The 14,096-nt window shown below is 36.1% G+C and overlaps 1 protein-coding gene across 3 annotated transcripts in view; it reads right to left on the reverse strand.

Annotated features, from left to right (window-relative positions):
• Positions 1-216: 216 nt before the first annotated feature.
• Positions 217-14,096, reverse strand: part of SFSWAP (splicing factor SWAP) — a 36,357-nt gene continuing 22,477 nt past the window's right edge. For 2 of the 3 annotated variants that reach the window (XM_036392895.2, XM_036392896.2), the window contains exons 14-18: positions 10,583-10,848; positions 6,030-6,155; positions 3,174-3,344; positions 2,529-2,601; positions 217-630 (exon numbers count right to left, since the gene is read on the reverse strand). In XM_036392895.2, coding sequence (XP_036248788.1) covers positions 565-630; positions 2,529-2,601; positions 3,174-3,344; positions 6,030-6,155; positions 10,583-10,848 — 702 coding nt within the window. In that variant the 3' untranslated portion in view covers positions 217-564. Of the gene's footprint in view, positions 631-2,528; positions 2,602-3,173; positions 3,345-6,029; positions 6,156-7,010; positions 7,167-10,582; positions 10,849-14,096 lie in introns of all 3 variants that reach the window. The other variant, XM_036392897.2, reaches the window with a different exon arrangement.

Raw genomic sequence — 14,096 nt, forward strand, 5'->3', positions numbered from 1 at the left:
TTGCCTTGTTCAAAAACTGTCTGCTACTGACATCCAAGTATACAAGCATTTTTCTGAGATCATCCTGTGCATGAAGGAAGATAAACAGAATTTCTCAGCTTAAGGTGGTAAGCAGGCAAGACAGTTGTCAAATAAAAAGCAGAAAATAACAAAAAAACCAATTAATTTGTAACAAAATTAACTGCAAACAATTAAGGACTCCACAAAAACTCTAGCTAATGAAAGATGTTTCCTTCTTTATTATTGTGTAATACTTTTCACAGAAACATAGTATTTACAAATATACACATACAGACTGCTGATCATAAAATGTTATTGAAGATTAGTCAAAAAAATCAATTTACAAAACCCAAAAACTTTTCAAAGATATTCTGGCTGAAAAAATTTAATGAAATTTCAAGGAGATGCTTCTGTACAGAAAGATAGGTTTTAGCTTCTTGAGTTCTGGTAAATTAGGCGAGTTGTGAACCAAGTGAGCCAAGCTCAGCTGTACATTTGAGATGAGGCAGTTCTTTTCCAATTGTTCTTTTCACACAATTTCTTGATGGTCAGTTCCGACAGGTCTCAGGAGGCACTGGTTTGGATGTTTTTGGAAGCTGCAAGCATTGCTCTCACTTTGGCCATAAGATCCTGTAGACAATAAAATGAAAATGATCAGACACGTCTGAGCTTTGAACAGAGCTAAAACACATGACTGCAGAACTCCACCTGAAAGGGTTAGTGTGCATTCCAGTCACGTGGGATACTTGGAGTCATGACTATCAAATGTTTAGCTCCTAGGCGAAATGAGTCAAATCATTTGGAGAAAGCTCCTATGACAGCAACTGAATTCTGGTTTTACCTGAATGCAACAGTGCTCTGCATAAATATATCAAGCAATTTCTATACAACAAAGCACAGAAATCACATCAATTGGAATAGAAAAACGATGACCATTATCTTCAAAGAAACCCTGTAATGAACACACAATTACTAACCACTGGAGGTTTAAAATGGGAAAAAAGAAAAGAGAAAAAGAGAGAGAACTGGTAAGAAAAGAATCTAACAATTACTCTAAACCAGAAAGTTTTTTTCCTTGCTTTGTAAATCTGAACCAAAAATTTACACAGCAGAGGCATTTTCTCATATGACAGTAACTGTGAAAGCAAACACTCAGTCTTATCTGAGCATCCAGTTGGAACAGCATTAGAAAAAGAATTGAAATTTCATGTAAACGGCATTGAATAACTGGGTTGCAAAAAATGATGACAAAATAAAAAGTGTGTATCAGTAACAAATCTGAGTTACTTAAACATTTGTTCACAAAGGCAGCATAAATAAATTCCTTAGTGCTTTTAAAGCATTTTGCATCTGAAGTTCTCAAAACACACCAGAGGGGAATTTAGCATCATTATTCCTTCTGCTTTACAGATGGAAGGATCTGAATGAGAAAAAATACTGACTTGGTTAGGGTCAGGCAGGACAATGGCAGCACAACAGTTTAATAATTAGTTAAATTCCATTTTTTGGAGCCCTTAATGATAAAGAGATGCTTAACTCATCTCTATTGGGAAATATCTTGCAAATTCATCTAAGTTTCATTCCTATTTTTTACTTTTTGCAAATAGCAACCAAGAACTGTATTTTGTTTCAGTAATCATTCCTTCTCTTCCAGCTGTACTTCAAACAAGCAGTCTAATACTAAAATAGGAAATGCTATGCCATAAGGAACATTTAACCCAAAAATGCATAAACCAATGATCTTTGCAGAGTATATGTGTTTGAAGGGTGGGATGTTTACTCTCCTTTGAAGACCATGCTGTAGTTTGTATCTCATTTCTCATGCATTTGTTTGGTAGCAGGAATTCCCATGCATTTGTTTGGTAGCATAGGAAATGCTGTGATATTAACACTCCTTTTTCTTTCTCTGCTGCCTATACTTGTTATTTTTCCTGAATAATCTTGTTTAGGGTTTGTCATAAGAAATGGATCAAATTTTGTATGTAAGGTACTAGACCACTAGTATCAATTTCCAACTAACACTATTTCCATAGCAGAACTAAATTTTTGAACAATATTTATTTCTTGAAAGAGTAACTTATCCACTGAAAAACCATCAGAATATAAAAAGCAGCTCTGATTTTCTACTATAAATTGTTCAAAGCATAATTAAGACAAATTTTCCTTTAAAGTTGGCTTATCCAATTGAAAAATGTTAAGTATTTCCTTCTTCCATGAAACTTGTAAAGAGCTCTACATGGTAAGATGGGCTGTTGATAAAGGGAGTATTGCAGCATAACATGGACTTTAGCATCTTTACAGTGGATACAACTGCAGCCTAATGAATTTAGCTTGGTCAATGAAAATTGAAAGGACAGCACCTAGGGAAGCAACAAAACTGTTGCTCCCATAAGCAAACAGATTAAAAGACAGTGAACATGTCTCTACATCATACGCGAAGTTCAGAATTGCCCAAGGTGGTAAGAGAAAAAAACAATATGTTGGACATACTTAATTAGGCAATATACTCTGAATTTGCCTGTTTGTACCTGAGTGATTTTACTCTGCACTGATGACACAATTGCTGAAGAGATTTGGCCATCTTTTTCCTGAGAAACTCCCCTAAAAAATAAAATCAGAAATTTATAGTAAGAGTTTTGAAAATGCATTTCAATCACCATCTTGATTTGGGTTTTATTGTACATGTTTCTCCTATGTTAGTCAACAGCTCTCTCAGTCAACCACAGAATGTAAGTCAGGGTCAGAACAATCACTTGTACAATTGCTCCGACAAATCTGAACAGCAGCTTGAGAATTTTTAACAGGGCTGTTCTATATTCTAGAAATAATTTAATCATGAATCTTGACACATGTTATAATTCAAACCACTCTATTAAAGTTCTACTTCAAAGAGTAATCCCATTTCATGAAAGCTTCCAATTTCCAAGTTAGAAATAGGCTGCAGAATTTTCTGCACCATTTTCCCGTAAGGTTGAGAAATTTACTCCAGAAAGCAAAAGAGATCCAACACGTTTATCAGACTGATTCAGACAGTGCTGTGCTCCCAGTGACTTTTACTTTTGATAAGCACACATTGCACACACACAGAGCTCTCCCCCCACGACTCTGGTCACAGACACCCTGCCAGTCACGAGGCAGCAGCACTGCAGTAAGACAGTACCAGAGCACGGTACCTGGAGCGTTCCTGGCTGGATTCCCTGCTCTCCACAGGAGAGACACTGGTTGAATGTACAGAATTTTTGTGTGTGGATGGTTTGCCTGGTGACATGGATGGGGAGGGAGACCTTGCTCTGGATTTAGTACGTGATCTAGACCGCCTTTTCTTCTTCTTTTCATGGGGACTTCTGTGAGAAGAGAATATTTTAGTGAAGAATATTTAAAGCAATATTACACTAGCTACGCTGAAGTTACTTTGCACACTTCGGTTTCTCTTGCACTCAGCAAGCATTAGTCTTACCCAATACCGCACAGTTATGGTTGTACAAAATACTTTATCAGAAGCTCTTTTGAATATACTACATTAGGTGACTACCGGTTCCTGAGGTTCTCACTTGGAATGCAGGACAACAACAAAAAGCCTTTCACTGGACATTTGCAGAATAATTTTGCTAGAGGGAAGTTCCTTCCCAAACAACACCAGACACTAAGGATGCAGTAAGAAATGTAAGAGTTTATATCCTTTACAATTTTCCTAGCTCATAAAATAAACAAAACATGGAATTATGGCTATGTGAAATATCTACAAGGCAAATCCAGTTTGTTTGGTTTTTAAAACCGAAAAAAATCCCCTTTCTTTGTGATCCAACCGCAATGCAACAAACCACAGGATCAAAATTTTAAATGAGATGGTGTATTGCACTCAGACTAATCTGGACCTAACAGTGTGCCTAAGTGAGAACTGTTTCAGACCTGGAAATTAGATCCACAAATGTTTGTCAGTATGAAAGCTGAAACAAAGGACTTATGGGTACCTGGTGTGTCATTACTGACAGAAGGGAACAGAGATAGTCACCTCACAAGCCAATATTAAGTTCAAAGAGAATTCAATTAGTAATATATTAAAGATGAAACTATTGAATCTTTTTACCTGGCTATGAACTTATGTCTGTATGATTTACACACTACTATTGATATTACTATAATTAGAGTAACTAGAGTGATGCCTTAATTAGAGGTAGGCAATATCTCACTATAAGCATCCCTCTCTAGTATGCACTCCTAGAAGTCTATTCAGAGAAATGTTCTTGAAGCTTCTAGAACATCTTAGAACACTAAAACTTTTAGCCACCTTTTAAATATCATATTATTTATTCCTTTACTTTGAATTTTTGTGGGAATTTTCTACTTTAAAAGGTGCTATACTGTAACGCATTGAATTTCCATATAAACAGCGTACAACTTCCATATAAACTCAGAATTTACCCCACAATTTTTTATACAGAGATCTATTATATTTTATATAGAGACATAATACATATATTTTTATATAGAGAAAACACTCAAGATTTAAAATTGCAAAACCTCCTTACACTTTTCTTGAATGAAAAATGATTAAGTGGCAGACAAAAAACCCCACAGCCTCTAACATTTTCATGACTACACAAAACCATCAACTACAAAGTCAGTTATTCCTTGACTAGCTATGTACTTTACTTGCTTTGTTTCTTAAAACATCCTCACGTAACCAAGCTGTGAACAGATCTCATATTTGACTCTTGAAAATCTTGGCAAACATTTGTCATGCAAGAAAAGTATTTTACTGTAAGCTTTTTCAGTATTTTTCATCTCAGACTACAATGAACAAATAGAACAGCTGAATGATGAAGAAATCTGTTCCATAATTCAACATGGAAATTGGTCCATCACATTTTTACTTGAAAATTTAACATGTCAGGGCTGAAACAGTTTCTGATTTAATTTCTGCAATCAGAGCTGCAAAATATCCTTATCTATGTTTAACTACATTACTCCTTCTTCAGTCTACATCTTCTGTACTTACTGCCATATTTTATTGTGCCACTTTCTGGTTTCCTGTTTGAGGCCTAACAGAAGTTTAAAATTTTGACCTATATAGCAATATTATTCACAATTACCAACTTATAATTTACGAATTGGAGTAGCAAAATTCTAAAAATCCTTTATAGTTTTAAATGCTGAATGCATTTAAAGCAGCAGACACACCAACACAGCATTAAGAACAGCATGGAGATGTGAAAAAAGCGTCTTTTGTGCATTTATAGGAAAACAAATATTTTCCACTTAACCAAATTTGCATGAATTCCACAGGAGTCTCTATTATCTTCATTTGATGAATGTCAAAAAGTAAATCATTTGAAGTATACTTAGGAAGTTCTCAATTATACCTACCACACATCAATTAATTACAGGCTATCAAGAGATGTTGCCGTAAGAAACAATAGCATTTTTTAAATGAAGCTGAAAGTGATCTCTTTCTTTCTTATTCCACAAGACATATGGAGAAAGAAGTTGAAGGCTAAATGCCATTTTGATTATAACAGTTTAAGAGTGACTGTATGCAGGATGCTCTCAAAATGACACCATGATTCATACTTCACATTCCAGTCTGCCAGTAAAATAACTGTTAAATAACTGTTTGCTAAATCAGTGTTGCCCTTATGCAGATATGATGTGATGTCAAGAAAGCTGACATCATAGTTGTGCTATGACCTGTACAGAGGTCATAGAGATTGCACAATCACAGCATGAGAAAATGACCCAAAAAGAGGAAAATACGAAACTCCCAATGAAATCTGAACTCTCATGGCCAGCAAACAGCAGTGTATTAACATCCACCAATTTGACTGTATGGCTGCTGTTCAAACATATGCAAGAACAGGGAAGAACAACAAGTGTGTCCATATTTCTTTTCTCCCGAAAAAGTATTTTTCTATCAAAATAAATCTCCATAACATACAAAGGATACAGTGGTTAAGTTCTAGCTAAGGATTCTACAAGACATGAGGCTGTTAGGATGCAAGACCCCACTGTCCAGGAGCAGGAGCCCTTACTTGGAGCGGGGCCGTTTCCTGGTGTTCCCAGGACTATTGCTGATGCGATACGCTGTGGGAACGCTTCTCTCGTCTCTCCGCCGTTCTGGTGTGTGAGCCCTTCTCCGGGGTGACCTTGATCGTGACCTGAGGAGAGAAAAAACATTCAAAAGTTTGCTTTTTGTTAATTATTTCAAAACTTTTACTTCAGCGGAATTGTGCTTCATCAAATGCAAATAGCTATTTTATACCAACATGGTGCATTTAGTCTCCAAGACTTGTCAGCTACATAAAAATTTGTTGCCTATCCAAGACATTTGAGATGAAGTTATCCATTGCTTTTCATGCCCAACAGGGAGCTAAAAAAAGGAATTATTTTTTGGTCTTTTAAAACTTTCTTTTAGTCTAGCCACCTTTTGTGGCAACACATTTTGCTAAAACTGATATGCAGAAATCCAACTTGCACAAAGCCTGGGATTGGCAGACCTGACCTCGTCTTCTTAAATTGGTGGTGTGCTTCTAGAACTGATGTCTCACAGAGATAAATGCACATTCTTGATGCAGTGGCCGTCTAACACTGACAAGTCCAGGACATGTCCTGGATGCTGCAGAACAATCCTAGCACAGCCAATATTTTCACCAGTGCAAGTGACCAACAACCCATTATCAGTGTTGTTTGGCACTAGCACTTTGACTTGAAATATTTTTCCTAGAAAAGTGAGGAGATCAAGAAGGGAAAATAGAAAGCATGCCCAGTTAAGATCAGAGAGCTTTAGGTTCACACAATATAGATAATATATACACGCCTACAAGGTCCTGAGCCATTTCTGTTACTCCTACAACAAAAAAGCCCAACTGAAAAGAAATAATCTCAATGGCAGATAACTGTTGCAAATGAACTGCTTTGACACTTCTAAAATCTGATCTTTACCAAGCCATTCAGAAGGATTAAAAAAAAAGGAAAAAAACAACAGATTATAAAACTTGGGTTCAGTCAGACACCTTGACATTTTACCAGGATCTCCCTCAAAAGAGCTCCAGCAGTCAAATCTTTTCATTGCCCAAGTTGCCTGATAATTTTTCCACTCTGCTGCTGCTGCCACTGATGAGCTGCTCAGACTCGGCTCCATGCTCAGTGTCGCTGTGGATGCTGAGAGTCTGTGATATGGAGGCACACACTTCACATCCAGACTAAAATGTCCTAGTTTTGGTATTAACTAGAATCCTGAAAAGGCTTAGTCCCTTAACCAAAAGCTGAACTTTAGTGAAACACGCCTGTATGGACCAGCCTAAAAAAGTCCAAACAATCAGAAAGAAAAAGACATTAGCTTTATTTTTATGAACTGACATTTGTTGTTCTACAGCATTCTTCCAATCACCAAATATTAAGAACTTTGGCCACTTGCTCCAAACAATTAGAAGACAGCTAATCAGTTTTACTGCAATATGTAAATTGTAACTTTCATTAGACTGTAATTCCAGAAGGCACTTTGTTCCTTTATGACTTATGCTTAGAAGGGTCCCAAAAGTTCAAAGGGTTATGAAGCTTGGCATGTCTCATTACAAAACTGGAATTAAAATTATGTGACTAGACACCGCCTCAGCAATAAGAAAATCACTTTTGTAGGAGAAAAAAAACCCAACACCAAACAATCTTTTTTAACAAAGAACAGCTACTTCCAAGCTACTGAATTCCTAATACTGAGGGTAAAAAGTCTCACACAAACTCCCACACAGGTGCACCCCATCCAAACTTACCACAACCAGTTAATGAATATTAGCAGTAATTGGTTGTCATGTAAGTCTAGAATTAAAATTGCATGATACCAAGCTTTATAGGACTAATTTTGTTCCAGAAAATAACAAGCATTTATACAGAGAATTGCTGTTAGCACACCACATGCCACAATTAAGCTAGTATTATCTGGGTTCTCTATATAGCTATGATTTTTTTAAACTTGTTACTGTAAAATAGGTTTGGCTGTTAACCAGAGAAATGAATATGCAAAACATGCTCTCAATCAACTTCATGTTATTGGAACAGAATTTTTCAACTTTATTACGGCTGAAGATGCATAAGAAAATATAAAAAATGCAACAGTTTCGAAATTGTATCTTATCACCAAAGACTATTCTTAAATGCAGCAGAGCCTCTAAGCCTCTAACAACGCAAAAATAAATGATAAGCAAGTGATGTAAAATGCTATACAAAGAAGTATACTGCAAAGTTCATTTGTGGAATTTCTAAGCACAATATGCATTTTGGAAAAAAAGAATAAGATGATAAACCAAAAAGGAAGAGCTTGCAAAGTATCCTGAATATTCCTCAAATAATAAGCAAAGAATGTTATTGCAAATTTTGATGTTTATCTACACCTCCCACATTTTACCCCCATTAACTTATTGTGACAAGTTGTATCATAAAGATGATTTTTAATCTGTATTTTGAACAGATTAAAATAAGGCAACATCATTAGACTGGGGCATTCAAATACCGCACAGATACTCACAATAGGGCTGTTTCAAAGTAATTCAGTATCACTGTCCACACAGTAATGACTGTCTCCAAGTGCCATCCACTCAACACACGATGAACACATTAACATCGAGAAACAGTTTACACTTTATTCTAGGAGAGGATGGCTCTTTACGAAACTATTCATTCGGCTGAAAGCTGTAATAATATCCAGTGCTTTGGGAAGCTAGGGAAGAAAACTGTTCTAGGTGAAGCTGAAGAATACTATTCTAAGGAAAACTGATGAGCAAAGATATGTGAAACATGCTGAGCTTTGAATGAAGCAACGCAATGCACTGAACTTATTTTATCTGAAACAACAGTAAAATAAAAACAAATAATAGTAATGGTAAAAAAGTACAAAACCTAGTAATAAATTCTATCTAGGCAACAACACGAGCCTTTTTGTGGCAATTACTAAGACAAGGTACTATTTTTGCCTAAACATTTGAGAATCAAAACACATCAGTATCTGACAGGGTTATGAATCAGCCTCTTGCTCTTGATTATTCAACAGTTTTTCTTTTTCAGGAGCAAGAGCTCTAACTTTGGAAATACAGTATATTAAGGCATAGCACACGCCTTCAATAAAGCACAGTTTTGATCATCGCCATTTCTTCTACGAGGCCTTTCCTGTTCAGCTCTAACTTTTATGAAGTTAAAATATGCAAAATGTTTTCAGTGCAAAATCTGGTGCTGTTTTTCTAAATAATTTTAAAATTCAGCCAGCCACCATCAAGTTTATTGGAATTCTGAGATTTCAGAATTCAACAGCTCATCAAGGAAATATCTAACCAAATTTAATCAGGTGTTGTGGTGATTCATGATTTTCATGCTGTTGTGTTTGCTTGTAATTTGATTTGTCCCAGGAGGCAAAAACAAGATTAACTCCTACAGATTACCTATTCTTGATGACTTTTGGTTAAGACACAGCATGTCATGACAACATACTGTCAAAGGTTGTCCAATAAGCACCATGTCAGACTGATCATTTCAGTCCAAGTTGTGCTCATTTAATTCCTGGCATCTCTGAATAGCAGAGATTTCTGCAGCAAAGTATTGCTCTTAAACTCAAAAACTGAGTATAAACCAGTAAGTTGTAACATGTTAAAATTCCTGCTAGTGTAGTTAAGACACTTCATTAAACAAAAAAGCACAAGAAAACTAAGAAGTTTTGGCACATTGTCATCAGAGGCTAGCAGCTTTTTTCAGGCATGAGCCATAGACAGAGACAAAAAGAGGAAGTACTGTATGGTTTCATATGCATCACATACTTACACAGCTGTGGCAGTATTAATTATGCAATTTGCTTGAACTACAAGCTACATAAGTAGCTACACTGTTCTGTACACTGATCCACAGAATGTACCCTCAAAGCCCTTCCTACTGACCATAGTAACTTGACTGTGGAAAAGCATTCAGATATGACAAATTTTACAGACAGTAAACTTTGAAGGTGCCTAGACCCAAATATCTTTGACGGAATTAACAGTATGAGTAAAACACAATATACATCATATTATAGCTGGATAATTAGCATAGTGTATTTAATCTCATTAATGATTAAGCACAGAGTTAACAGCACTGGGTTACACTCTTCCGTACTATCTCTCTCCTTCACCTCTGTTCACACTCTTCTTGGATTCCTGCCATGTATCTCCATCATATTTTTTCACTTGTTACTCAACTGCTTTGTTTTCTTCTGAGCTTTGCTGCTCAACCACCTAGTACTCTACCTCTATTTCTTGTCTGAATATTGTCTAAGTTACTTTGCTCCAGTAACAGCCACAGATTTATTAGCAAGCTCTCTTCCTGCTATCATAACATTTCTACGTACTATCCCCAGGTATTTCAAAGATCAGGAAAAAGCATTTACTGGTAAAAGTTTTGTAGTATGTAATAAGAGATAATGATTCATTATTTCACTAAAAGGATTTTCAAAAGACCTTCAAGGTGACTGTGACCTTTGCAATGGGTATAAAAACACCTATGCAATGGAAGAAGTGCAAAGACGTTAACCCACAGAATGCTAAAGAATATGTTTGGTTTCCAAACCCACCTTGAATGCCTGACAGTCCTATAGGCAGTGGGAAGTGAGTGTTTTGCTTTTGAATGTGATCTAGACCTGGACTTAGATGATGAATGATACTTGAATGGTGATCGAGATCTTGACCGAGATCTTTTCTTGTGTTTTTTCCTTTTCTTTTCCTTTTCTTCATCCCTAGGAGGATCTCTGCTTCTGCTTGAAGGCCTTTCTGCTTGTTTAACTTCTAAGGTGGGTAAAGTTCTGACTGCAGTCACAGGACATGGTATACTACCGACGCTCTAAAATCAAAGATAAACAAAGAACAGTGATCAGTTTCCAAAATTAGTCAAAGTTAGCTAGTGCTGCACTGGGATTATATAAAATGTGCAGAAGTAAGGCTCACATCTTCAAACACATGCATCCAGAAAAATTTAATGGAGGCCTGTACAGTTTCCCAAAGATACACATGCAAGTTGGTATATGCATCCTAAGACTGTCAGCTTAATCAGGACATAGTTCTGAACTTTTCATCTTTAGTTTTTAGAAGAAATGTGTTCTAAAAGAATGAGTACTATCAGGTATCTTTTAGTCTATTTACATGTTTTACTTAAAACACGATAAACCTGGAAATACAATCAGGAGCTAGTGACATTCAAAGCTAAGTTTTAGTGTCACTTTCCTCCATGAACTGTGCTGTTTGGATGACAATTTCAACAGCAAAATGAACCAGTACTGATAGAAATTACGTCTGAACTTCTCAAAATAAATGTTTTAAATGTAAAGGATTGGGAAGATCACAAGATTTATAAATCTCAAAGACAGAACAGGTCCATGCACAGTTAATGTTCAGTGAGTAATTCCAGCTGAAGGAGATTAAGCAAAATCATACCACAACATTTTCAAACTATCAGCTTGAACCCCAGAGAATTCGGCTCAATGCCTTCTTTAGAACAATTCAAGTCAGGCACCATAGATATGCTCCTCATTTCAAAGCCTGTCATTTCCCCAGCTGCCATTTCAAGGCAACTGGAGAAATCCATTTCCCTGTCATAATTTCTGCTCCACCTTATCTGAGTTTCACTGTTTGATACAAGGATACTTACCATGACTGGAATAAAAAGTAATACATTAAAACCTGAAATAACCAGATTAGAAACAGGTGATCTTTTTCTTTCTTTTTGCTCTTCTCCTACCATGAATACATAAAGACAGTAACTGAACAATCACATTTGAATAATCAAAAAGGCAGCTCTGCTTCAAGTTAGAGACATGACACTTTTTCATGCTTTAACTGATAACTGCTATCACAATATTTACAAAACTAGCAACAAAGCAGTACTAAAGAAGCTTGCTTCAAAGATTATAAACATTTTACAGCATGATCATTTGCGTGGTTTACCAGAGGCCTATTTCCAATTTCACAAACTCCCATGTGTAACTGCAGGCACCTCACAGACACCTCATCTCCAGTTTCCTAAGAGGCCACCAGAGTTGACTTTCATTCCTTTGACAACATTATTCACCTCTTGATATGGTACCTGAGCCTTTGCTTTGAACACTACTGAATATGGAATAGCCCAGTCTGCCTTGAAGTAGACACCTCTAGTAGCTTCAAATGAAAAAACTGTAGGCAAAGTAGCATTAAGAGGAAAACGAGACAGGAGAAAAACCCAACGGTTTTCACTGCTCAGGTTTGTTTGGCCACATAAAATACAAGCTCTCCTACCACTGCCAAGAAGGAAGTTAATAAATGAATGACACTGATCAGGCTCTGCCAATATGCAGGCCAGCAGAGCAGTTTCAGAAAGCATGGAAACAAACCTGTTACCTGATGAAATTTATTACGCATCTCAAGGGATGAGAGATTTACATTGTCTGAGAGCTCTTCTAAGAAGTTAACCCGCAACATTCAGATAGCATTCACTGAATCTCACTTCTTTGTCTATTTTTTGGCCTACTAAACAGTACGGGTTTTTTGGCCTTTATTAAATGCTACGCTGTCAGACGAATTCTCTGGCAGAGTTGTTCTTCAGCATTTTATTTGCATGACTGAAGCAAATCTGACAAAAGTAATGCCAAAACATGATTTGACAACTCTTGTTTAGCAGGAATGGATTAGGAAAGAGCTCTGTAAATAGGGAGAATTTATAGCCATATGAGAACAGAAATCAGTACTTCAGTGCATTTGCATATTTGCAGTATTCATAAGCCCAGAACACACATTAGTTATTCTGGGGTTACACTACTTAATCAATACTTAAAGTCAAAATTAGAAATTAACCAGAACGTGCTTATTGCAACAGAAAAAAACCCCTAGCACTGTGTCTGGTTCAACTAGCAAAGGACATCAATAATATTACAAACAGCTTATATGCATTTTACAGCAACTGGAATCCTATGTTAGATCAAAACTGCAAAGAGTGAAGAATGTCAGAACTGTAAAAAGTTAATCAACAATTCTTTCAGTTCACTAAAATCCAAAAGTACTCCAGATTCTTTTCTATCATTGTATCTTTTTTACTCCAGGTTCCTCAAAGCTTATAGTGAAGTATTCCCTGAGTGAGAATTAAAAAGCAGCTGTCTACCAGCAATGGAAGTGTATTATTTCTGTATTCATTGATTTGTGGAACAAAGCAAGCTGTTACTTCTATTTAGAAGCTTGTCAGTCCCAGTATTCATGAACTGGCCCAAAATGGTAATCTGAAGAGATTAAAGTATTTCTTATAGAATACGCTCCTACAGAATTTGTTCTATAGGAACTCAAAGACTCAACAGTTTTATCAGGGTTACTCTGCTGCACCAAAAAACACCTTTTAACAGTACACTGACCATGGTAAGGTCTTCAAAAACAGAGATTTTGACAGGGCCAACTGCAAGGAGATTAGTGGCTGTGAATCTGTTTGCTATGTGGATCAATATACCCTTTTATTTTGAGCACTTTGAAAACTAAAAATCAACGCATAAATATTCTTACCTCCTCACCTATCTTAATTAAAATGGCAGTTCCTAATATTTACCCTGGTTCCCCCATTTAATAATGACTTAAGTATTTATGCTATAAGGAATTGCAGCCCTCATGTAGTTTTTTAAAGCAGGGTTATTGCAATAAAAAAAGTTCCAAATGCTAGCAAGTTATCTACCCCCTAAATGCCACATTAGTATGTGACATTTATGTTTTTTCTTTATCTTGCTTTTTCAAAAGGACAGATAAATGTACAAGCAAACCCAACCACCCCTCCCATGCTAATCAGAAGATGTAGATACCTAAAGTCTGCAAAAAAAGTAAAGAAAGAAGTGAATGGCTCCAAAATATTCTAAAAAAAATTTATCTTTAAATACTTATGGGATGGGTTTTATTAGTCAATTATATTTTGCTCAAAAATTAACAAAGAAAATACACAAAACCTAAAATGATGTTATACATCATTATTATTATTCCAAAAAGTCATGCAGGAATATCTACAGTCCATTGCTAAAAAAGTAGGATAAACTACAGTACTGTGAAAGACATACACTATCTACAGCTGTTGATAACCCTGTTATGCTT

The sequence above is a fragment of the Molothrus ater genome, chromosome 18 (assembly GCF_012460135.2).
Source record: "Molothrus ater isolate BHLD 08-10-18 breed brown headed cowbird chromosome 18, BPBGC_Mater_1.1, whole genome shotgun sequence".
Taxonomy (NCBI): Eukaryota; Metazoa; Chordata; class Aves; order Passeriformes; family Icteridae; genus Molothrus; species Molothrus ater.